The sequence below is a fragment of the Platalea leucorodia genome (genome assembly GCF_965183815.1).
Source record: "Platalea leucorodia genome assembly, chromosome: 5".
NCBI classification, from domain to species: domain Eukaryota; kingdom Metazoa; phylum Chordata; class Aves; order Pelecaniformes; family Threskiornithidae; genus Platalea; species Platalea leucorodia.
Genome location: NC_138827.1, coordinates 34,102,917 through 34,130,358, shown reverse-complemented (window position 1 = coordinate 34,130,358; position 27,442 = coordinate 34,102,917). Strand labels below are relative to the sequence as shown.

Sequence of the window (27,442 nt, the reverse complement as noted above, 5' to 3'; positions counted from 1 at the left end):
CATATATGTCTACAAAGGGCAGTATGCTCAAAAATGTCTTTTATCTCACCTGCTCCCCTTCCAAGCTCTTTCTAGCCCAAACCCAAGATTCTGTTTAGTAATGTGTTTGATATAAAGCTCTGTTCTTTACCTTACCAGTCATAATTTAGCACTGCCAGTGAAAAAAGAGAGGTAGTCTAGTTTCAGGATGGCACCACAAAAATGAGTAGATGCCTTTCCCTTGTGTGGCAGATGATCAGGTCTTGAGACAGCGAGTAAAGACTGCTGGCATTGCTATGCCCTGATCACATTAGCCACATCTACAAAAAAGACGTATGTACAGATACATAATTTACAGACACATGATACACAGGATTGCAGCAGAGAGAAAGAGGGAAGAAATGTAGACCCAGGAAATGTAGCTAATGAGAACAGACCTCTTAAAATATGGAAGTAGAGCATCGTCTGAAAGATCTTGGCATAGAGAAAGACAAGAATAGGGTGTTGTAAAAATAAGACCAGCGTATGGCCTCAGATCCTATGATTTGCTGTTATTAAGATAAAAGTTGTTCAAATTTTATGTTGTAAAGACCTTCTCTGCTTAACGTTTCACCAAGCATATTCTAGGTTACTAAAACACCTATTTATGTTTTATTAGGTAGTTTTATAACTTTCAATAAGGAACTCTTACAGTTTTTATAAAGAACTTCTCTGTTAAGAAGGAATTTAATGATGGGAAGAAACAGTCCCCTGATCTGAGATGCACTACTGTGAAGGAATTCTAAAACTAGGCCACTTCCCACTCCTTATGACTGATATTTAAGCCCAAATTGACTGAAGTTGACTGCGCGATCATGGGATACATAAGGAGTAAAAAGACACCAAATAGGAAACATATGGCCTCCTGAAAATACATAGAGGATTTTTTTAAGTGTTTCCAATGTACCCAGAGAAACCACTCTTCTGCTTCAATACAATACAAATAAGTTATTTAAAGAGCAGTTTTGTATCCCATATAGTAAAACAGCATCCTTGCAATGATGACAGTTTAATATGTAAATGTAAAAATCTACAGTATATACTTTGACAGTGATTAAGAAATATTAATATGTTTTATAAAAAGCTGTTTCTTCTTCAATGCTTTAAAATATAGAAATTGTTGCTACAAATATTTTTAAGAAAGGGCTTTGGCAGCTGTCTTTAGTGATGCTGGGCTATGTGAACAGAACTCATGCACAGCCCTGAGTAAGGTGTCTAAATCTAGGAGGCGGGGGGGGGATTTAAAATACACCTTTGCATTTCATTATCAGCTTTAGGTGCAATATGAAATGTTCTGATATGGATCCTATTTGCATCAACTGTGTGGGATGCCTGATATTTCCCAAGAATCATGCAGGTTCTCTGGGCTGTAAAGGTGGCCATGCAAAAAGCAGAACTCATAAATTTAGCTGCAAAGTTATATTTTGTGCATGAAAGGATGAGGCCTCAGTTTGCCAGTGGAGGGGCAAGCTGGTATGACGAAAGGACGTACAGTACCATAGTGCTACTGCCTAGAAAAATGAGGGTGAGATACTGTAAATTGTAACGCGTTTTTCTACAGACACCTTCCACAACCCACAGAGAAGAGCTTCCTAAGTTACTGCAAAGGTATTCAGTGGAGCGTAAATGCAGCACATCTTGAAGAATGATGCTGTCGCTGTTGTTTAAATCTTGAGTAACTCACATGAGCTCACCATCCTTGTAACCGAGTCCTCGTGCCCTGTACTGCTCACCAGAGCTGCAGGCAGCAACTTTTGGTTCAAAATCACAAAAGAAATGGGGATGCAAAGACTTCATCTAACCTTGGCAGTTCTGTCCCCCCTAATGTATGCATCATCAGAAAGTAAATCCAAATAATGTCTGTGAAAGGAGGAGCAAATAACTGTTTCTGGCATTCCAAAGAAAAAAATACAGATTGAGTCTACGGCAATTTTTCTTGCCTGTTTCGCCATGGTTTGCATGGGGGAAAACAGGGCACTAGGCTTTCTTTTACGTGCCTTTACTACAGTGTACAATGGTGATTTTGAAAGAGAAAAATAATTCTTCAGGCTTACAAAATGATATAGAAGCACCAAAATACACTTGGTTTGAGCTTATTAAGGGAGCACTTTGTAACCGGCAAACTGTAGTACTTTGTTTCTAGAACTAAGCATTTAATAGGACAGTTTCCATGGCAACTTGAACTGAACAGATTGTTCATTGACTTCAGTACATTTCTATTAAACATCTTTTCTCTGTAGTTAGGCCTGCCTCTCCAGCTCTTTCATCTCTTTGGATGCTTATGCATTATCTCCTTTTGCAGATATCCTTAAACTAGATTGGACTCCACCTTTCTGTGCTCTTTAACAAAAACAAATGTTGAGGGAACAGAGTTTCACAATGATTCTCTGAGTTTCCTAGAGTCCATTTTCTTTTCTATCTCATACTCCTGTTTTAATCAGTTTCCCTGTAGAACCGGAATCTGTAATTCAAATTGATACTGCTGCCTATCAGCGAAAGAGAAATGGACACTGTAGAAATGTTCAGCATTAAAAGCCCAAATGGCTTCTGGGTACTCTTGGTCATTTTACTAAGACCTGTAATGATTAATGCTGTGCAGCATATACAAATAAAACTGCTGTTATACCAGGAGTTCCTTATGTTCTCAAGTAAAGAGAAAGCACATGATTAATATAGTGCATTCTAGATCTGACCCCTTAAATAATTTAATCAATGTTTATCTAATTTTGAAAGGTAGCTTTAGAAGTCCCAGCGAAAATTTCTCCTGCTAATGGAGATGTGCAATTTGCTCTTTGTCGTATTGTAATGTCAACCCCTGGAGCACTGTGTCTGAAGGGTTAAATAAATTACTTCAATTGAATCCTTGATGTAGAGAAAATGGAGTCAAAACACAGTGACAACTGATATGAAACACAGTAAATGAAGGAAAATGGTCTTTGGTTTAATCCACAGATCTTTAGTTAAATGAGGCTTTCAATTTGCTGTTGCCCATCAGTTTTAGGAATATTGGTGTTCTGCATTGAAAAGACTTTCAGGGTGTTTTCATTATCTCTCTTGAATATTTAAGTTTCAAGCTATGATAACCAGTCAGGCTGGAAATATTGTTATAGTCTTGGTAGCAATGGTGTCTGTTTTTCATCAGTTCGCTTAAAGCTTCCTCCTGCTCCCCTAAAGCCTAGATTCGTATGTGCTCTGGGTGGGAAATGACAGCGAGCTGTAAGAACTGTCACTACATGGCAACAACTTTTAATCAAGAGCTTGTTTCCTCTCGTTAGAATGAGAGTAAGTCTCTTTGAGGGCTTTTTTCCTCCACTTCATTTTGGTTTTGCTGCTTGCTTTTCAAGTGAGCTGTCACATTTTCTAATTATAAAACATTCTGCACTTGCAGCAAAGATTGGGTTATGCAATTTTCTTAATTCAATAGATTGCTTGTCACTGCTGAACAGAAAACCTTTTATTATCTTTCAGTCTTTTTTACATCTACTTTTCCTAGGTCTTTGACACACTTGGGGGGGGGGGGGGGGGGGAGGCAATCTCTCCTTTGCATGAGCCATTGCATAAGTAAATGCAGTCTGACACTGGAAGGACATGGAAATGCCTCAGTTAAGAACTGGCAGCTTCCTTTGAGGAGTAAAAATGTGTTTCCACGTTTTGCAGATGTTCAATATATTCCCCCACCTCCAAATATTAGAAGAGGCTAAGTATATTTTTAAGGTTTTTACTTGAAGTTTACCTGATTTTCACGTTTCCTAAATTTTCAAGTTATCAATTCTATAAGCACTTGCCCAGGAGTGTATTCACTCTACAGTTGTTTGACTGTATGTTTTAACTTTTTCTCTAATTAGTCTAAATATTCCTCAGACTAGCTAAGGTTGTCTTGAAAGCCTTGTTTTCACAAGAAAATAATTGGATGCTCTTTTCTTCTGGAGCCCTTTGATAGGATTCACTGATGCCAATTTTTCAATACTCCCTTTTGGCCTGATTGCACTTGAAATAAGCCAAATGGTAGGTTTCCAATTAAAAATCCAATTCTTAAAGATAAAACTTGTCTGGTCTCTGGAAACAAGTGGCATTATATTGACAGCCTCTCTGGCAAAGTTGAGAAATTGAATGGCGGGTATAAATGAACACAGTGAGCAGTGAAAACCTGTATCACACTTGAGAGCATTCCAGCAGCAAAAGACGATCCTTATTAAACCAGATGCTAGCCGTGACAGTGAGTTCTGCAAATTGAGAATATTCTATAAAGCACAGGTCTTCCCTCATTAGAAGCTATGCTGTTGCACCCAAAAATGAGTGGCCCAAAACATATTCCTGATGTCTTAATATGGATGAAAATATCTGAAATTTATCAGTTTACTGTGCTTTTTATGTTTTTCAATCAAGTCATGAGCAGTGTAATCATTACTCCAGAAAATGCTATAAAGATTGCTGCCACGTGAAACTTTGGCTGATTCTTCCACAAGGCATTCTCAATGAGAGGTACTGTCTGGTTTGGTTTTGTTTTGTTTTGGCAGGTTGTTTGTTTGGGCTTTTTTTTTTTTTTTTTTGGAAGAATATCTTTTGAGAAGTCATTCTAAAAACCTAGATTATTCCTTCTGTAATACAGGATCTGACAGCTACATATCTGAGAAACCGAAAAATAGTTATTAGTGATTTGGAGAAAAAAATTGTTTGGTTGGTTTTTTTTGTTTGTTTTTTTTAAATCGTGTGTATTTCCCTCCTGTCTTTCAATGCTGTAGGGACTTACTGATGACAAGTGTTCTAGTTCTTGAAGCATTCGCACATAGCTGGTAGAAAACAATCAGCTTACTTTTAATTTAGTTACATAAATGTAATTGAACGTTCATTTATAAAATGTACAATATGAAGCTCAAGCTTTTTCTGGGTTATTTTTAATTCAATTTCCCTCTGTACTCCTCCAGAAAAGCCAGATCTTAGCCTGCATTAGCATTGCTTTGCACTTTTTCAGCAACAGGTACCAAGTGTTTCTCGAAGCACTTCGCTGTATTTTGGAGCACTCCTAGATGAGCTGATGACTATGTCGGTAGTTGGAACCACACCACTCATTCTCCTTGCTCCTGCCTGCCAGTAAGAGAGGTTATTCTGGAAGAAGTAGCGTACATCTGAAGAACTCGATACTTCTCTGTTGGCTTAGTTTACACTGGAGATTTTCTTGGCTCATTCCGAGAATGAGAAAATGCAAAGGTATCTGTGTATGTCCATTTCAGCTCTGCCAAGTGATACTCATTCCCAGCTGTGGCTTTGTCTTCAATACATGTTGTGTACTGCTCTAACCCTCAGCTCCTCTTGTTCAGTGACTACCAAGATGTTCTGCTGAAATTCAGCCGTTTTTAGCAGCTCAGCTGTGTAAGGTTGCTTAGAAACCAGCCTTCTTATCCCCCACATTCTCATGACAGATTTCCTATGCAATAACAACACTGCATGACACATTTGTATCCAGACATGCATTCCTTTTCCACTTGAGATTCTCTAAGTAAAGGTTGTTGGTGCTTTGTGCAATTCATAAACAGCATGTGGTAAATCACTGGAGTATTAAATCACTGCCACAGTCAAAATGAGCTCAAGCTTCAAACGCGAGCAGTTCCTCACTCCTGAATTTAGTTATTGATCTTTTCTTCCTGAGAGTAATTTCTAATTTTGTTTTTCAGACTGGGTAGCTAGATGGTATTATGGCTTCATGGTAATCTCCACTCCCTTCTTTGCTTCTGTATATAATACTTGCTTGCACCATTTCAAAATTTAGATGGTAAGGGCTTTTGGTTGCGATTGTTTTCTCCTTTGTATTTTCTTTATATTTGTACAAGGCATCTCATATGAACTGGGTATAAAAATATTTATTAGTAATAGAAATATTTATGTTTTTTAAAATTACACTAATAAGTATCAAAGATATCAACTTGCAGTTGAAGAGATTCATTGCCAGCCACTTCAAATTTATCTCTGTCTTTGACTGAAGGGTTTTTAGCACTGCTTTTACTTCATTTCTCCTTCTCTGTTTGATAACAGTATTACACTCTTGCCAGAATGGCAATGTGTCGGTCTGGCAAAATAATGAGAAAAGCTAACCGCCACATCTGGCAGAAAGAATATTTGCTAGGGACAAAGACAATAAGGTCCCATTGTAGTCGTTTTGGTTAGTGTCACGTAAGAACCACAAGCAACTTCATTCAAAACTACAGTCTGTGCTTTTATGGACTGTGCAATGTATCATTAGGGAACCATATAGTTTGAAATTATAAATTAGTATAATTTTCATATATTTCTTTCTGTTACTTTTACTTTGTAACTATAAAACTTGTGCTTATTATTTGAACAGCATTTCAAACATTATGAACAAAGAGTATAATTTCTTCAGCATTCATACTCTGCCAAAGGAATGTATTTAGAATGTCATTAAAATCCAAAATTTAACAGCAACATAATCCAAACATGATTTAAATATACATTCTACTTTATAGGGCATAAAGGCCTAAACCCTGCAGTAAAGAAGTAGTACAGTCAAGACAAAGATGATGAGAAACTTAAGAGAGTTTCCTGGGGTAGAGAATGTTTTAAAGAAGGATTTATGAAAGAACGGTATTTAAAATGGGATTTGGAGACAGAGGCGAGCTGTCTGCTTCAAAAAAAAGCCAAACTGAAATAACTGAGCCAAAAAGAACAGTAAAAGGATCAGAAATCAACAGAAATGAATAGGGCTAGAATACATAACATCTTGCAGGTGAGGATAAAGTGTTGCACTGAATACTGTGAAAGAAAACCAATGAATGAACAGATGATACTGAATGAAAATTCAGTTTTGTTGGTCCTGATTTTGTCACTAGCTTTAAAATTTCACAAGAAAAGATGTTTTGCGAATAATGAGGAAAGAGGTGAGAACATTCGCAATTGCATTTAGTTGAATGATAACAGAAACACAAAATAACATTCTTTGCCAAGCTGCTCACAAATCTAGAGAAGTGTTTGTGGTATTTGTGAAGAAAATGCAAGCAGAGCCGTGCAAAAGTGAAAGGCAGAAAGTAAAACATACAAAAACACCAGCCTTAAATATGGCAGTGTGATAGGCAGATGGCTTTAAAAATATTTTTTTAATTTTAAGTTATTTTTTTAATGATTATCCACAACACATTAACGAGAACAATAACGCTTATCCTTAGCACAGTATCCAAGCCACAGGAACCTCCTGTGTTTCAGTTTGTGCACACTGCCTCTTGTCCTGTCATTGGGCACCACTGAAAAGAGCCTGGCTCCATCTTCTTTGCACCTTCCCTTCAGATTTCTATACACATTGATGAGATCCCCCCTGAGCCTTCTGTTTTCCCAGCTGAGCACTCCCAGCTCTCTCAGCCTTTCCTTGTAGGAGAGATGGCCTAGTCCCTTAACCATCTTAGTGGCCGACTCTTAAGTAGCTCCATATGTTATATCGGTGAGCCCAGAACCGGGCACAGTACTCCAGATGTGGCCTTACCACTGCTGAGGTGAAGATTAGAGGGGAAAGACATATACAACCTTTTTCCCCCCCTCAAACTTTCTTTCTTCCTATGTACAAGGAAAACACCACCAAAATTTAGTTTAGATGTGGACAGAATAGCATCAGTAGAAAGGCTGGTTTCAACACACTGTAAGCATTTGTTGTTGTTTTATTCTTAAAAGCACTTTTCTTTTTCAAGGGGAGAATGTTTGATTTGGTTTTAGTTACATTTCACACTTTTTGTACTTTCATGCTTCTCTTTTGAAAAATGTTTTACTCCCTCTTCTTAAATATACAGTAGACTTACAGTGCATTCCAACAATTCTATTTGCCATGTTTGCCAACATTTTAAAATTTATGGAGGAAACTCAGCAGTGTACAGTAATAGAAGATATGGACTCTTAATACCACAATAATATTCACTCTTTTCATATAACCAGAAAGCAACCTCTGTGTATCACAAATTTACTTATACTGCACTTTAAAAGCCTTTTGGCTTAGGTACCCTTAAAGTTCTGCCACCTTGTTCAGACAAATCGTATAGCACAGTACGTACATAAACTAGAAGACTGTCTAGAGAGAGGCCATATAACATAAAGTTACCTGGTCTTCAAAGTCAAATTCTGTATAATCAGGATCTCTAGAATCCATAATCAGACTGCACTGAAGTTCATTTGGCCCTGAAATAAGGAAAGAAAATCAGACTTCAGAAATGGATTGGAAATTTTCACTTTGTGATGGAACACTATATTCCCAATTTTCTGTATGTACGCAAAAACTGTGATCCAAGGAACCATTCAGATGTGCTAGAGTATCCGGATGAATGCTGTTCCATCAACAAAGCCTTCAGAGCATCCATAAAAGCTACCACAACTCTTAATAAGGAATGGTTACAATAAATGAATTGTTTCAGCTAGATTGCAAATTCCTTGGGCAGGGTGTTCTGTGTGCCATGACTTGCAATTGCAAAATTGCCACAGGGATTTTGGCTCGGGGGAGAATACAAACCATGTTTAGGAAAGAGAAAGGAGATACTGACTAATTGGTGATTAGCACATCAGGATCCTGGAGTGATGTTGATGGGGGACCAAAGCAGCATGCTTCCAGCAGCAGCAGTCCCCATTCCTACCCTACCCCTTTCCAAGGCAACAGTGTGGCTCTGTCCCTTCTCCCTGTCATCTTCGTGTGGCAGGATCAGCAAGTCATGCAGTTTCCTGCACTTGGGATGACAAAATTCTGTTGCTGAGAAGCCTTGACCGGGGTGAGCTTTACAGTTTAGCTTCAGCTGAACTGCTGAAGGTGCCGGATAACAGAAACTGGGCTTGGTATTTCAAGAAGTCATGTAGGGGAGCAGTCATTGCTAAACCAGAATGGGAGGATAAACCACCAATCATTTTTCTATATAAACACAGGGTGTAGCATGGATATCATATTCTGGCATTATCACCCCATTCAGATAATCTCACTCCAGGGCAATGAGGAAGCAGTCAGTCTCCTGTGCCCTCCAGATGGTGCAGCCCTAAACCCAATCCTGCGCATATTCAACACACATTAAAATGTCAATAGGTGTGTGACTACAGGAGTATTTTTCACAGTAGTATTAAAATGAGAATAACCAAAATGATGTAATGACACACAGAGATCTAAAAATTGTAACCAGCCAGTAGCCACAGGTGAGTCCAATCACTCTCTTCATGTGGGGAGCAACAGGTAACACCAGGGGAAGTATAAGATGTGCTCTGTTTTGTGCCCTCATGTCCGCAGTCAGATAAGATCACTGATGAGGAAAACGACTCCCTCCCGCCTGGGTTACAGGTGTCTCTACCTGGCATGATGTTCCTGCAAGCAGTGGCATTGAGGATACATAGTTTTAAGACTATTGCTGACCTGGAGTTGTTTTCTTACCATTAGAGATGTTTGTATGGGTGGCTCTCTGTAACAAGCACTATCAATAACAGATTTCGCAGTTCAATTTGTGCCAGATGCATTTACGTATTATCTGCTTTGGTTTGCTTTTAAAGTTTACATAGTAATAATCTGTGTAGGTGGTGAACTAAATAAACATCACTAAGAGAACAAAGGAGAGGAACTGGATGTCATGATGACTAAAACCATAACTGCTTGGTAGAGACGATGATTCCAGGGTGTCTTAATTCGCTATCCATATTACAGTTGCTGCCAAATTCATCTTTGATGCAACCCTTTGGGCTACGTAAAAGATACCAGGGAAAGACTTGGGTCTACCATCTGCTGGTGTTTTTGGTTTTTGTTTTGTTTTGTCTTTTTTCCCCCCTAATGTTCATGTATACTTTATCAGATTGCTATAAAAAAAACCCCAAACCAGAAAGGGATTATACTCTTGCTACCGTAGAATGTCACATGTATATATGCAGCATGTTCTCTGGCATATACACTTTATGGTCTCTTGAAAATACCCATCTGTGAAAGATATAGGCAACCAAATAGATTTACAACTGCTGAGAGAATCTTACTTTTTTTTATTTATTCTACACAGCTGACATCTCACTCTTACCATTGTGTCATTGTTGATAATATAATTTAACTAAGCCTCAGTTATCACTAGCATTGGCCTACCTTGACACATCAATCACTTTTAAAGGCACTTGTGTGCAAGTATTTGATTAACGGTCACTTAACTACCAAAAGTAGTATGTATCCTTAGCTAGAAACCTTAATATGAAATATGGTGCTGCGAACTTAAAGGTCAGGCTGAAAATGAATACTTATGCATAATGTATCTGAAGTGATAACAGCCATATAATTTTAATATGGTCAAGCGTCTTAAAGCCTTTTTTCTTGAACTAGGACACCAGTTTCCTTGGGGAAGCACAGCTCCTTTCTGGGTATATTCAAGGAAGGTCAGGAAAATTGAAAATATGTGTCTTGTCTTTGTTAGTTCAATGAAAACTAACAAAATCCAAAATCTATCACTGAACAGTATACAAACTTCTCTATCCTTCTCAAATTGCCTAAAGCAAACCTACCAGAAATGAACTGAAGCAAATGACTACTCCCAAGACAAGATATAGGAACGAGGGGATGTATAAGAGTACTTGTGTTATCCCTGGTGCAGTATGGATAAGCATGAGGAGTTTGCTGTCCTCCAGCTCAGTTTGTTGCTGGAGGGAGCATATTTTGCTGAGTTTGGACTAAATCTTGCTAAAACAGGTCTTCTAGGGGAGGACAACAGGCTCACTAGCTAATTGCTAGTACGTGTGGCAGTAGAAGCGTACCAGACAGCCACGTTGCAAGGTACTGGGAGTCAGTAATTTTGGTGGTAGGCAAAGCTACTGACAAGGCTAAAGCCAAGGGGAGAGTGTTAGAAAAAGTGGATAACTCAAAACTCAGCTCAGGTTTTCTAACACCAAGTTTGAATCAGCAACATTTTATGTAAAACTTGTGGCAATGTTCAGCTATTAAAGGACAAACACAAAATGTTGGCTTAAGGAAAAGAGGAGGATTGGTTAAAGCGTTTGGAAGCAAGCATGCCCTGCTGCTTTCAATGAGTCTGCAGGCTGCACATCTCATGCTCTGACAACAAGCTCATCATAAGTAAGTTTCATTGCCTTTTCTAAGTTGTGTTGTTTTTCCTTTGATAAGTTGGTACACTGAGAACTAGGCTATAATACTTGTTTACCATTAGGAAAGTCTCACAGTCTGAATTGTCCAAATTCGTTTTGAAGGGATGCCCCATTCCACCAGATAATCTCAGCTCTTGGTTAACTTAGAGCCCTCGTGTGCTTATATGAACCTATTGCAAACAATCTGAGTAACTGTATCAATTTCAAAATACGAAACTCAATAGTTAAAAAAAGAAAATGCATGAAAGCTCTACTGCCATGGAGCAATAGCTTGCAACCACCTGATCTGAAAAGGTACACCTATGACTTAAAATATGCTTCCTCAATTTCAGTGTGTGCATAAAGTTGAGGTAACGGAAACCTGGTCATTTTCCTGTGCCCTGTGTTTTCCTTAGGGGAAAAAAGAGAGAGGATTTTATTAGGCATAGTACTGCACAATTAAAAAATAAATCAGTTGGAAGTTTTTATTAAATCCCTGTTAACTGAATAATCAGCTCTCCAGGGAGGAGCAGGCTGCTGAAAAAAGAAACAGCAGATCAGCTAGAATGCATTCCCTTTTTTTGCTAGGCTGTGTATCTTGACACTGAAGGCATCATTCATAGAGATTTGTCTTGCTAGGAGCCCAAGAGGATCCAATGATACAGCACTGAGGGACAAGTTGAATTAATGGGTGGCTGCAGTTCTACAAGGGTGTGCTGACAGGAGCTATCCCTGCCAGGTCGGACAGGCAGGGAGAATGACTCCTCTGCCCCTGGAGGGGTGCGGGGCCGTGCTCAGTCGCTTCCTTCGCCATGAGGCTGTACTTTTAAATTTTATGCTGTATTTTACATGTTGTTTGTTGCTCCTAAGCTGAGTTGCACAGGATTGGTCATGGAAAGCTGAGAGGGTATGGCTGTTATGGACAGGTGTTGATTCCTACCACAGAAATGCACCCCGGAACCCAGGGCATCATGGCTGAAAATGCCTCTGGTCCTATAAAACATTTCAGTGTTCTGAGCCTGGGTGCGTGTCACTTTCTCTGAGAGTGTGTTCATCCTTAAGTTTTCATGAATGCAAATGTCAAGCGTTGCTTTTTCACAGTTCACTAAATTCATTTATACAATGAAACTAAATTGTACTGATCTGTCTAAATTTATCTGCCGCTGATTTAACTTCCCATTACAAGGTAGCTATACCCCATCATGTGAGTTAATTAAGTCTGCTTCTTGGACCGTTTGTGTTTTGGCAAATCAGCTAATGTATTTCCAATCCTTGCTTAAATCCGTTACTTATTTCAAATCCTGGTAGCAATTCTACTCAATATGGTTCATTGGCTCCAATATGCCCATACTCATATTTTAACAACTACAGTATTTGCACTGTTCAACACCGACTGTCATAAAAGTAATCTAAGACTATCCTGTGAAATATGTTCCTTCTCTTAATAGCATGTTTAAGCTTAACAAAATAAAAATGTCTTTTTGTGTTATGGAACATGCTCTGAAGCACCGTTTAATAACTCAATTAATACATGTTGCATATAACCACTTGGGCAAGACAAATGCTTAGAAGATAAATTTCAAGTGGAATACAACAGAAATAATTTACTGAAGGACTGATTAGCATTAGAATGATTACATTTTAATTTTGCTCTCAGTAAGATGTTTCTAATACAAATTTTATTGCAATCTTACACTGTTGAGTTTCATGACAGGTTGTTGCTCCTAGCAACAGTCTTAATATGTCATAGAAGGCAACAGTGAGGAAACTGTATTTTAATCTATAAAAATATTCAGTTGTTTTCTTTCAGCCTATATTGTTACACAGTTGATTACAACGGGATTTTAAAGGTACAACATATGAATTAGATTGATGTGAAGGCATGAAAGTATTAGAATGTTTACATAAGCCACCAGGAACCAAAATATCTTGCAATACCACTAACAAGATTAAAAGACAAAAAGTGAGATCAAGGCAATACTGGAATTACAACCTCTAGAAATTAAATATCTGGTCTCGTAGGATCTCTAGAAATCCTACTTCACATTTCCTTACTATTATTGGTCCTCAGGTTAGGCACCAATTAGATGATTGTGGCATGGCTTCTGATGAAGCTCATAGCTCTCCAATTATTTTGGTGAGGAATTTATTAAGTAGATCAGCCTTTCACGGAACTGACTGGAACTTATCCAGAATCACAACCAGTTGGTGCAAATTGTTTAGCTTTTGTCAATCTGTTTGTCAGAGCTAGCACCTTTATGCCACTTCTTTCCTCCTCTTGCTATTCAGTACTTAGCTCATTTAATTAGGGAATCCACAGGTAATTATCAATACAATGCTATGCAGTGGGAATGCCATTTTAGGTTTGGAATCAACCTCTTGCCTTTAGGAATAAGGCTAAGCACAAAAGAGGTAAGTGTGCCACTTAACGGGGAAAGCTAGTAGTCTTTATTCTTGTGTGCATCTTATCTCGAAGCTTGACCACTGGAAACCTGGTTTTTTTTTTTTAGCTAATGCACTTTTTATCATTCTCAACCTCCCCACCCCCTCGCCTTGATAATTCATCTTTATCTCACTTTGAACATTATCAAAAATAGCCTTATGGGTGGGGTTTGTAGACTAGCTAGCTTGGAACCCCCTTTCAAATCTTCAAAATATGACCTAATCTTTCTTCTGAAGCACTGCTCTTTGCAAATGTCTTGCTAGTAGAAAAAAGTAATCCCCCCTTTGTCAAAAAGAGATAATAGATGTATTGCTACTACTAGACTTCATTGTGCTTCATCAATTCCTCCTTCCTTGGCAGCTCCCAGATGATTGTTCACAATTACAAATAACTGAAGCTACCCTGTCTGCCAATTTATGCCATGTGAGTTTTCCCTTAAACAGAGGAGAGATCAGATACACCATTTTCTCTACTATACATATCTAATCTTTGTTTTAATAAAGCTAGTAAATTTTACAGAAAAATATTTCACACAAAGAACTTTCTTTTTGTGTGCTGTTTCACAAGACATTTATGACCTCATCTACCTATATAACCCTCATGGTCTACTTGGAAGGCAGCCAGGGATGCCATCTGTAAAAAGAAAAAGTTGTGAAGTTACCAAGGAATATTTTCCTGTTCCCCTCAAGCAAAATATTTCTGACAGATGTTATGGATTTTCAGTGCTTTGATTTTTAGCTTCAGTTCTTTGGCAGTCCTTTGTCCCTCAAAGGCTTTTTCTTTGAAGACATTCAAGCCTCAGTAAGCACAAGTAATAAATATATAAATAAATAAAACCCCCAAACGCCTGACATATTCACACACAGTTTGAGAATTAGTACCAATTATTAGGGAGGAAGTGTGATCTCATAGGACTGGTTTTCTGGTGAACACTGAGGCATTATCTGGAACTGAAACAGCTGGCAACTGGAATCGATCCACTTATAAAGTTTTTGTATTAATGATATAGTTGTTTAGGTGGACTATCCATAGTATTTTAAGGTGAGCTTGTATATAAACAAAAGGTTGGGTGGGTTGTATGAAGTTTCCAAGTGCAAAGAGATTTTTATGCCCTTCGTTGTGCAAATGTTTGAAGGTCGGTCAAGACTTTGCTACAGTACATACATCCATACTTGAGGAATATGAAAAAGGCATTGCACCAATGACAAATGCAGTATAAAAAACGTGGTTCTTTAAATCTTACATTAACTCACCTGCTGCAGCCTCTTTGTTTGCAAATAGTTTATTGTCAACTGCCGAACTTATGTCAAAGAACACTTCTTCTTCATCTCTGTCTGCATCAAACTATTAAAAAAAAAAAAAAAAAAGGGAAAAAAAGTTGGCAATCACACTGCTTACTACTTGGCTGAACATCAACATGTAACATGAATTCTCATCCCAAGCCTTCTTGATAGGAACCTTTCTATTTTTCTGTGTGCTGCCCATTGCTTTAGGTATGAATCATTTTAATTTTGACTGAAAACTAAATCAATTTTGTAAACCATTTTGCCTATTTTTAATAGCTTGTCAGGAACAGAAGCTACGGTAAAATTGACTTGCTCTCAGAGAATGAGGTTCCAAAGCAGAAAGTATAGCTAGTAATGCATATTACTTTTTCAGCCATTGGATGGTTGAAACAAATGACAGCATACAGACCAGAAATGTGATTACTTTATTGTCACTTCTTTTCAGAGATTGGCATAATTAACTATTTAATTTGCAAGTGAAAAATTTTCAGCAACTTCTGAGTTGTCTGAAACCAATTTTTGTGATGTGGATGCATGTACGATTCCTTCAACTAGTTGAGCAACATTTTTAGGAAAAAGTAAAGTATTTTTGAAAGTCCCCTATTCTATAGAAAAGAAAGCTTTCCTTGCTCCCACACTAGCAGCAAGTGTATTGGCCCAGTGATAAATTAATAAAATGAGGAAAGCAAAGCTCCTTTAAAATGGCAAATAATTAATTTCTTACCATTTTAAACTTTTTTCATTTATTCTGTCTTTTGCCTGAATTTTGATACTGATTCTCCCAAGTTTTTTTCTCAGCTCTGTCTGACAGGTTCTTTTTATGGCCAGATGACATGCTTGACAGTGGGTTTGTGTTTTTTCTTATCATATTTATCAAGCTTCATTCATTTAGATTATCACTTATTGAGGCTTTCTTTGGGGGAAAAGAAAGGATATTTTATTACTGTTGCTGTGGATTTTTTCTTATTTCTTGAAGTGAGGCCAGGTACATTACTATGGAAAAAGGGGATACTGTAACCTCAAGGTACAGGAGCAAGCAAATAATGGTCACATCAGATGACTGTCATTCAGTGCATGCCCCCTGTATGAGAGTCACTATTTTCAATCATTCTTTATCTTCAGTGTAATATGTTTCAGGATGCAGAATGAACCCCAGCATTACACTAGCAATTGCAAGCTCATGAACTTCAATGGGCTCTTTCTTCCAAGTACAAGACTGTTGAGCATCTTTTCAGGTGTCTCACCCAATACCTGCCTCTCTCACGGTAAAAATAATAGGCAGGGAAAAGCCTTGGAGAGAGAAGTTCAAACCCTACTATGAACTTTGCTGCAGAATCTAACATTTCTAGAGATGAAGTTGTTTTCCAAATATCTATCACAGAACAAAGCATGATACTTAATGAGTTAATTTTAGAGAGATACTGAATTGCTTGTCTAACACCCACCCTTGCAAAATCAGTATCACTCTTTTCATTATGCTTTATGATGACTTCTGTATTATCTATATTACTTAAGCTGTTCTGTCACTGGTAATGAAATTTGCTTTCTTATGGAATTTTCCATCAGCACCTCAAGATAAACTCAGAGGCAAATATCAGCCCAAGAATAATTATTTAGAGTGGCAGGTGTCAGAAATAGTTCAAAAATAGGGAAAGAACATTAAAGAGACAAAGAATGATTCTCCAAACTGGGCCTGTGTGAACGACAGAAAATGGAAGCTTGTGGGAAGCCAGAGTATACTAGAAAGAGGCAACCATTGTAGAAAGTTTGCTGCCAACAAGCTTAACTCTCAACACCTGTTCAAGTGTTCAAATCTTAATCGTTATTAGTCCCGATTTAGATCTTTAAGGTCTTAATATTTAGCTTTATGCTTAGCTCAGCCCTAGAGTTCATTTCCATCATAGATGAGCCTACTATAATTATCAATACATGGAGTTTTCTGACTGGTTCTTGAAATGGAGTTTCTGGCTCTGACCCCGAGGACCACTCAGAAGATCATCCTGTGATGCAGCACAGTTGTCCATCTATCTGGGCAGACATTGATCTATTCTTGAGGAGTTCTTCTGCCATTCAGTGTTAATCAAAACTCAAAGCATTATTTTTTATTTATAAAGCAGAAATTCGTTTGTGTTTACCTATTAGAAGGATTACATCTTAACTTGTGTCAAAACTGAGGCTTGCAGAAAATCACATACAGGTCTTAAATGAAGCTCTTGGGCTACTGTTAGGTAATTTATTATCCATGCACGAAGAGCAGCTTTGGAATTTTCTTGTTGATAAGAAAAGAGTACTGATCTCTGTGAATTCTTCTGCACTGGTCTGTCTCCGAGGAAGTGTGGGGATATGCTTTTCTTCTGTCGCTTCTCAGGAAAAACTGTACGCATTTCATTAGATATGCTAGGGAAGGCATATCATATAATATGATGTTTGTGGGTATGTGTCTGCATAAAACCCAGTGAACTGTAATCAGGTTGTGTCTGATCGTTACTGTGTAGGTCACACCACACTTGGAGAGATGAGAGGCTTGCTTTCTCATTAGTAGCATTCCTCTGAATAATCCAGTTTACCATGAAAAAACACATGATCAATCTCAAAACGTTCTGAAGGTTCCAAGAATTTGAAACATCAACTTCCCCCATTCAAAGAACACCAGCTGTGCTTCAGTACTTTGAAAAATCTGGGCTTTGTAATAAAAGCCTATATTGTCACCCAAAGAAAACCAATTATCTGAAGCTTGCACATAGACTCAGTTTTCCCCTCACAAAATGAGAATTGTAATACCCTGAGCCACAGAAAGGTAAGGTAGCTTTCACAGAGAAAATATTTTTGAAAGAAACTAAGTAACCATGTGAGTTCTGTACTTCATTGAATTGCTAAACATTTTAAAATGAAATCCTTTGATAATTATTGGAGGCTTGAATAAAACATAAAAGGTACTCAAACAGCCCTGTTCACAAAGAACAAACAGCAGTAAAACCTGTATTTTTAGCAGGACATGTCTAAATCAATAGGTTGCTTTCCCTACTGAAAACAAATCCCTACTTTCTTCAAAACATAGCTCTTTGCAACTAAATTATCTATTGGTATCTTTATGGATGGCTCAGTTTAATTTTGTCAAGGCCTATGTTTTATAGAAATATAATTTTATTGAACATGCCACTGAAAGCATTTGCAATATATAAGACATATTAACTCTGTTGTTATCTGAATTGGTACAATCTTTACCAGTGATGCAGGAAGAAGCAATGTATCTCTTCCCTGTGAAGTCAGTGAGGTTTGAGGTCTGAACTGAGTCTACAGTGTTTCCCTCAATGAGGCACTAATGAGGATTTTGTACTTCGCTATCTCTGTTTTGTTGGGGCAGCAGAAGATGAGGGAGGACCTCAGAGGACAAGAGAATCACATTTCTTTAAGAAACCAGCCTCAATCTCTGAGTCAAGAAAGGTTTCACAGACCTTTCTGAAGTACGTTTGGGGGCCATGCTTGGTAAGAATCTAGTAAAGTCTTTCCCCTGCCCAACACATACATGTGGAAGCTGCAGGGCAGCAATCTCCACGTTGCTTCTATGAGTGGTCCTGCTTCCAAGATTTATCTCCCTGTGATGGAGGAAAGTAGAAGAAACTTTTTCTACCTTCTCTCTCCTCAGTCAGCTCAATAACGGTGTTTATGTGGGAGGAAGAGGTAATAGAGCATCATTTGGGAGGATGTGAATTTACCACACCCACACACTGTAGTTACACCACACGCTGTTCTGCTCCCAGCTGGTTCAGCAGAACACATCCCAAGGATTAAAGCAGGAACAAGAAAGAGATCTCTCAAGTCTCCAAGGTTTCCTTTTAGTTGAGTTTCAGATACTTTTGCTTTGCTCTGACATCGTGATTCAGCAAAGAAATGACTAGTAGAAGTCATGTACCTCAGTATATATTGTTGTTTTGTTTGTTTGTTTGTTTTTAATAAATGATGACTGGCATAACGATGAATTTCCCGGAAAGTTTATCCCAGTTTCACGTGAACATTGTTGAATTGAAGGATTTGATGCTGGCACAGCGTTATATATAGAAATGATAGAAAATATTTTCTAGATCTTCTGCATTGTAAATAATTGTTCTAGGGAAAGCAGGTTGTACTTGCTGCTCTCAGAGAGAAAATGATTAGTGTTTCTAAATAAGCACCCAACAAATCCTAGCCGACAGAAGGGGCTTCACAGAAAAATTGTCCGAATTCTTGAACATTGCAAATCTCACTGGTCAATGATGATAAATGGAAGTTTGGTAATACCACCTATTGAGTTAAAGAAAAAAGTGCACAGCTCTTTCCTCACGTCTAGCAGGAGCAAGCATCAAGGAAACTGCAGTTAGCTAGAATTTTGGGTGAGGGTGAAGTCATTCAGCCTGTCATTGCCCCCTACGGACTGATTCACCTCCAATGACACTGCTGGTCCTTGCAGGTGGTTTATGCAAAATGACAGCCTCAATAGAGGGGGAGATCATAATAGCCTTTCAAATTGGAGTACAGGAAAATTAGAAAGAAATCTAGTTGCAGCAGACTTGCAGGGAATTCTTGTTTGTGCACTTTGAAATAAAGTTAAAAATGGAGAAAGCACAAAAAAAAACCCCAAGCAAATAGGTGTAGTTAAATAGCATTTGCAACAGTAGATGAAAATGTCCTCTATTTTAGAACATGATGGACATCAATGAAAAGAAAATAAGCCTTGTCCAAATTAAAATAACAACACTGGGCTAATTGCTCTATGGCAATATTCCCATTCACCTCAAAATCAAATAGGATTACAGGAATCGGATGATGAATGCTCTATTTGCTCTCTTTGCAGGCAAAGACTCCAATTATAAGTGTAATTCATAGATGTCTGAGTCTTTTCTCAGTCATTGAAACATATATTATGTCACTTGAAGAAATGCCCAGAATATTGTACATTTAAAGGTACAGGTGATCTGATTATCAGACCCACTTGCTGCAATGCAAGATGGTATTCATATGTGCTCTTTTGACTTTTTGGTCTTGCCTCAGTAGGAAGTTATTTGTCGCTGGTCTTCAAGAGCAGGAGTGAGTACAGAGTGCTAAGCCTCTGACCATTGCAGTCAATGCTGGTCAGGAAAAAAACTCAACGGAGTTGCTTTGAGTTGTTGTTTTCAGTCACATCCTCAGGTACGGACATTTCTGTGGTGTTTGACTGATCTTTGGCTGTGGAAAATGGGCCATCAGACTTCCAGTCATATAAATAGGATAGGGGATTTTTTTTCTCAGGCAAAGCAACTTCTGAAGGGGGATTTATAGCGAACAATTAAGTGAACAGGAGTTGGGTTGTGCTGCTTAGTCAGAGGGTCTAATTAGATGTATGAACAGGAACGCTGCATGTAAGCCAAGTGATAACATAACATTGTGGTGTTTGGTGCAGGGGTGATAGCTCCTGGATGCTCAGTGCAGTGCTAGTATCCACAGCTGATAAACTGGCGGGACTTCCAGATGGGCTATGAGAATGATTACTTGACTACCATGTCTAATAAGGGAAGAATTAGGGCTGAGATCAGAGAAGGTTGAAAAATGAATCTGTTACCTGTACCTTTCTATGGGAAAGAGAAATTTTAGAAGTTGTTATATCCAGCAGACAAAACTGTAAGATGCAAGGATGAAGAGCAAGTGAGACAAATTTAGAATTGAAGCAAGCAGCAAAATTCATTCTGATGCCAGTTTCTTTACTGCTTAAGGAATTGTAATTGGCAATGGATTCCCCATGATTTGAAAATTTTAAAGATTGTTCCTAAAAAGAAAAATAGTAATACATTCCAACTCAAACAGGAATTAATTCAGGGAAGTCTGCAGTCTAAAAATCACTCTACATAGCCATAGCTGTCACTTCGGGCTTTATATTCCATTAACCAGCTACACGTGGAAGTGAAACACAATCATTGTTTAGGAAGTGGACAAATCATCCATGTATTATCACCTGCAATGCAGGAATAATTTCTTTTTAAATTAAAAAAAAGGAGGGTAAGCAACAAAAAAAGAGAACATGGATTCTTGTATCACAGTTATCCTATGCTTTTAAAAGAGATACCTAGTTTAGAAGTCAGATTGTACCACTGTCCTTGAAGTGATGGTATTTTTTGGTTGAAAAGTTAACAATCCTTTAGCTAGTAACATAAAGAGAGTCATAAGATTGAGCAAGTTATAATAATTTTCAGGTGGTAGTGGGTACAACTGTGACAAGAAGAACTCACTATTTTTATTCAGACTGGTTTAGGCAAGGGTTTGCTCCTGAAGGAATGAAAACAATAAGAATTTAGTTTTATTTTGCCCTTGGTAATACTAAAAGGTGAAGTGAGATACACACTCGAGTGTATAGGTGCTGCTTTACAATTTTTGGACACACACACAGAAATCCCTTTATTATTGTTGTTCCATCCCTACTTTGCTTCTCATAATAATTACAAGCTCATTGACTTGTGCAGTTACTTCTAGAGAACTGTGGAAAAAGCAAAATAAAAAAAAATCCGCAACACGGGAAAACAGTAAAGAAGTATGTGAGGAAAAATATATAAGGTATGATAATAACCATTGGGAAGGGAGGACCAGAAAAAAGAGTTGAAGCCTTGTACAGGAAAAATAATATGTAGAGGAACTGAAGAATGAAGCTGGAATGTGCAGACTGGGAGCTCAAGGAACATTTCCCTATTATAAAGTACTTTCAATGGCACTCCTTAAAAAACAACAAAAAAACCCAAACAAACAAACAAAAAAACAAAAAACAAAACAAAACAAAAAACAAACCTCCAGAACACCACAAAATGGGAGGGGGGGGACATAGGGGAGAGATATTTCTCTGTAATCCATTCTCTAGTTCTAATATTTTCTATCTCTTACATCAAATACTCTGAAATCTCAGATTAATTTTTTATATGATATTGTATCATGTACAGAAGAAAAACTACAACTGAAATTACACTAGAGCTCACCAGTGATTTATAAAAAACTATGTAATTAGCAGCGGTCATAAATTGGTATCAGACAGAAATTTAGAAAAGAAATTGAATTGGAGATTTTATCACCATTATTAAAATCCCAAGGAATACTCTGGGTTATCTAAAATAAACTACTTAATACCTTATTTTTTACCACAGGAGTTCCACAGAGGATTCATAAATCATTGCAAAGTCCCCATACTTCTATCATTAGAGTTTCTCAAGTTCCACTTGTCATCCAAGTGTCTGCTGCTATGAGTGCTACTTGTAAACAAGCACGAGGGTGCACATTCACCAGCCATGAGTGGAGCTAATGGTTCTGTAGGGGCTGCTGCTAGCTTTTGTATATCCCAAACTAATTTACTCAAAACAGGTGTAATTTGAAGGCACTAGCTATGTACTTTTTGAACACATTAGGTGCATAGACAGAATTTAGTATGGTACAAAAAAATTAAAACTAAACCATCAAATTCAAATAACATCTTCCAGTAACATAAGTGAGAACTGAAATGACCCTCAAAATGAGTAAAGACACAGTTATAATGGAAACTATGAGCTAATTTAACTGCCTTATACCACAAAATGTGAAAATACAAACATGCGCACCCATGCACACAGGCAGATCAAACCTGTTCTGCTCCTCTAAAAACAGAGAGATGGACCCTGAATAGATTTAGGGATTTTGTTACAACTGATATGAAATGCAAAAATTATGTCAGATTCTGGCCCGTTCCCACATTAGTAAAAAAGAGGGTATCTTGGGACACTTGTAGTTTGATTGCTAATAATCTCCCTTTTCTATTAATTTGGCAGTACATAAACAATGCAATTACTACAAAAGAGAGGCTTTGGGTTTTTTTGTTCATAAAGTGATTTTCCGCTATTTCATGCTAAACTCAAGAACTTAGTGCCACGGCATGCAGGTGTGTAGATGTTCTGATAGTTTAATTCCCTTCACGGTAAAACTCTGTTAAGCCAGCATCCATACTTGTAATATGGAACAGTATGACGCCAAGTAAATGGTATGTCTTATCTGAAGAAACAATTAACAGTAAGCAGAAGTAATAGCCTGTCTTTGTAGGTTTATGCAGAGTAATAGCTTTTGACAGGCCAAAAGAGGGAGAAGTCCCATCTTTATGCTGTGATCATGTTGAGCAACACTCTGGCTTATATCGTTTTTCAGCTGTTAAAAATGAGTGCCTCAGGCAATGCGGCAGCGAGAGCTGATGGGAAAGACACCATGCAATTATGGGCCCTTGTAGAGCAGAAAATGGGCAAACTGAAGGAGAGCTAGATTTGATTGGGGGTAAGGGGAGAAATCAATAATTTGGTGGCATGGTAGGTAGGAAATTAATGAACTGGGGGAAAAGCAATTACTTGTTTGGTAGGGAAGCTGATGGAGGCAGAGACTGGTGCCACAGAGTGGTTTTGGAACACACATACTTTTCATAACACTAAGATGTAAAGCCTTTCTGTCTGAGCAGATATTTAAGAGCACTGGCTGGTTAATTTTTTTCCCAACAAGGATGTTCATCTGCATGGCTGGTGACTGTTATGTGGAAAGCAAATATATTTCTGAAATAATTTTTGCATCATGTTTTCCTTTCCTCAGAGGGGCTCTGAGCTTCCAATAGGCATTGTCCTCCACTATATTTGTATCTCTTTAACTTTTTTAAGCTGAAGTCAGTTCAACGTAGTCAGTAATTCAAAATGTTTCAGCTATTTCTCTACACTACTATGACCCCTACAATAAATATTCTATTTCTCTCTGAAGTTGTCATCAGGAATCAGAACTGAATTAGGAAGCATATGCATTGATTCACGTAGTATTTAAGGACATGATTTGCATGTGTATGTTTTGGATTATCTGACTTGTCGACTTCTAGAAGTAGCTTTTCAAGCTATAAATACAGCCAGCATCTCTACATATAAACTCTTTATGCATATTCACTTTGCAAATGATTGAAAACTTGCACCTTGACATGTATTACATCTGTCCAGCAGCTTCTATAGCAAAGTCAACTATATTAATTATTTTTGAAGATTAAGTAAAAACAAAGAGATGCTTTAGCACATGCATATATAGAGACCTTTTCTACCTCGAAAGCACAAACAATTACTTCTTATTTTAAAATATATGCATTCCACTGTGGAGTAATTTTCACTATGCGTTTACTTTTTAAAGGAAATTGCCTTTAAAGAGGCAAATGGTATTACGAAGAAACAGAACAGTGGTGTCAAGCACCAGAACAGATCACTGCTGAAGAGCTTGAATGGAAAACTGAATTACAGTCTGAGTTAGGAGATGTTCTGTGATTTATTTGTTACTCTGTTCCTGCAGAACCCAGGAAAACATTCAGCCTGAGGGAGCGATCATCTTACTCTCACCTCCACTGGCTCTAGAATAAATTGTTTGATTTTTACTGTAATGCACCTAACCCTAAAGGAAGGGGAAAGACATTATTGATTACAGAGAGTCAGGTATGACTGGATGGTGTCCAAGTCCTCATACAGCTTTAACAGCCCTCTGTATCTTAGCTTGCAATATCCTTTCTTTCCTCTTGCATTACTGGAGCTCACAGTGATGCTGCAAATTATGAAGTATTAATGTAAAATTCAGTATTTTGAAACCTAGCAAAGGGCAGAGCAGTACAAAAAAGTTGCATGAAGCTCAGTCAATAACAGCTGTAGTTGTCACTTTGCTATATACAGCTCAGTGACATTACAGGAAGATCTAGAATCACCCGACTCTTCCCCAAATGCCTTTGTGTTTTCATTCCACAGCAATAACGCTTGTCCTCCAGTAGTTCTTCTTCCATTATTACCTAGGAAGACTGCTGATGGGGCTTGGATGTGTCCTCGTTCTTCAGAAGTTCCTGGGAGCTCACCCTATTTCATATAAACCAAGAGAGTCTATGGGAATAAACCAGTTAAGGACCAGTTGCTACGGCGTAATTCCCCCATTTCCTCCAGTACCACATGAGATGAGTACTGAAATGTTCCCATACCCAGAGCACCCAGTTCAGTGAAACAGCTCTGATTACTAGTATGTTCAAATAAATGCTTTCCTCAATACCTTTAATTTTTTAATACTGCATGCAACAGTACTTCTCAGAGAGAACGAGCCCTAAAGCTACAAGACATTAACAAATATGATTGTGTATAGAGAGACTTTTCCTGAATGAAGTTTAAAAATGTATGTTTTCTCCTGCCTGTAGTTCTCCTAGAGCTCCCATGTCACTGTCCCTTCTGCTTAAAACAAAACCAAATCGTTTTCTAGCATCAGCTCCCACAGCATGTACAGATCACAGAGAGGCACCCCAAATAAAGATATAGCAACACTGGTTTCCCAGAAAAGGTCCATGCAAAAATAACTAATTCAAATAAGGCAACTAAAACAAATTTTAGAACAACTCAGAAATAAGACTAAAAATACTTAAATGTATACTTCCTTATACTTCCTGAAAATACTATTTTCTTCCAGTGATAGTTTGCACTTTGCTTCAATGAAATGCATTGATACTGCTGCCAAATACACCTGCAATATTTCCCTTTCAAGATTAATAGCATTTCTCCTGTTGCTTTTCTAGAGAGATTCTGAATGAAAAATACCAAAATATTGTAGGCTGGTCTTTTGCCATTAGATAATGTCATAGCAACTATTACCAAAAATATGATTTTTGCCTATGTATCATCACAGTTTTCTAAGAATGCTACCAACGGAAAGCTAACAAGGAAAGTCCTGCATTAATTTCAACTGCAAATTTAACTAGTTAATTAAGCATGAGAACTCATGACTCGGATGCAATAACAAACGCAGGCTTCAACATTAGCGGCTCTGGGGTTTTTATATGCAAAATCTGCATTTAATTCAGGAAATAATTTGACATTTTTAGGTGTCTAAGACCTCAGCAATATAGATTGTTTCATCTGAAATAGTTGTAGTTATTTGAAGTGGAAATTTAGACTCTAAGAACTAGAACATTTTAAAATTATTAGCTTTTCTATTTTCCTTGGAAGACAAAAATAAATTTTACTTCCTAGCTAAACAGTTCCTGTGTATTTAAATAAATTCTGACCCAGGATAAGCAGCGTTTCCAGTGGTGGTCTCTATAGTAATAAACTTCGTAAATGGCATTGGAATCCTTGATAATAAGTCCTCCCTTGGTCATCTTGAGCTGAAGAGTGCTAAATTTCGATGAAATAAATTATTTATCTCTAGAAGCATGACTCATACCAAACTTAGGATAATATTCAGCAAATGTCAGTTTGAGTTCAGGATGGGCTCATAAAACCAACTTCCAATTGCGCTGCCTCAGGAAAGAATTTGTTTCCTGCAGCAAGAAGTGAGTGCACTGCTATTTTAATTTCTGTACCAGAAAGTTCTCTTTAGCTGTCTAAATTATTGGAGCATGTTGTTTCAGAGCACGAAGGAGACCATTTGATTTATAAATGAAAGCTGGCAAGCTAAGGAGATACTGACAGAAACTATTGCTTTAGTCATCATAGAATATGACATTCTTGCATCCAGCATTTATTTTTTGGAAACAAATACAGGACAAAATCCCACGTGATTATGTAGGCTGAAAACATTTTTTAGATATCATAACAAAAAAGTGGATGAAGTGGAACTGATTGACATAATTTGTTTAACTTTTCAAAAGCTTTTCACGATATTTCCACCCAGAAGCTATTAAATGAAACATAATTTTAGGGAAGCACTAAGTAATATAATGGGTTTATTTAAAAAAAAAAAAAAACAAAACATGAGAAACGTCCAAGGGATGTGTTGCCAACAAGTAGTACAGAAAATGGCCACTATATTGATCATAGAAATAGAAAGCACAAATCGAAAAACGAGGGCAGCTCACTTACCCCAACTAGGGAAATGAAGTCTGAGATGGGATAGCGATATTGTCAAGAAATGCATGTAATGCAACAACAGTGTGTGTTTCAGGACAAAGATGAAAAAAAAACAAAAATCAAAATGAAGACTCCACAATCTTTCTTTTAATATAATTTCATAATTTTACCTTTGGCTGTCTACTACCTGTTCATTTAAGCTCAGTGAATTACAGAATACCTGAAACTCTAACACTTGAGGTCTAATACCATAGTATTAATACATTGCTGAAATATCAATAATTTATTGCAAAAGCAAGCCAAACAGCCTATATTGAGTATTTATGCATTATCTGTAAAAACTAATATAACTGACCATTGCTTCAATTTACACAGAAAACCAGAACTTTTGATATGAAGGAGAATCCACTACTTTACACTTACTAAACAGTAATTATTTTATAAACTGGGGGTTTTCTCTGTATTAAAGTAGCTTCTGGCTAGTATTCTCCATCACTGCAGCTCCTTCACCATTGCTATATTGTTCTGTTGGATAAGACTACATCATGGCGTTTCTCACGCTATGGTTGTTTTCAATGTCATCTTGCAAAATGGCAGATGAATATCTGTGAAGCTTCTACCTTTTCATTTGCTGCCTAGCGCTGCATGGGTTTTTTTCTGACTGTTTCAACCCCTAATTATTTTAGCAGAATAATCTTAATTTTACAGCTGTACAGTGATATTAATTTCTACTGGGATTCTGGCAAAACATGGGCAGAGAATTATAAAATTAAGTGTTT

The 27,442-nt window shown here is 37.6% G+C and overlaps 1 protein-coding gene across 1 annotated transcript in view; it reads right to left on the bottom strand.

Annotated features, from left to right (window-relative positions):
- The window catches only part of AK5 (adenylate kinase 5), a 96,660-nt gene that overhangs the window by 34,254 nt on the left and 34,964 nt on the right, over positions 1-27,442 (bottom strand). Inside the window, exons 7-8 of the mRNA XM_082311522.1 lie at positions 14,788-14,878; positions 8,114-8,190 (exon numbers count right to left, since the gene is read on the bottom strand). Coding sequence (XP_082167648.1) covers positions 8,114-8,190; positions 14,788-14,878 — 168 coding nt within the window. The remainder of the gene's footprint in view (positions 1-8,113; positions 8,191-14,787; positions 14,879-27,442) is intronic.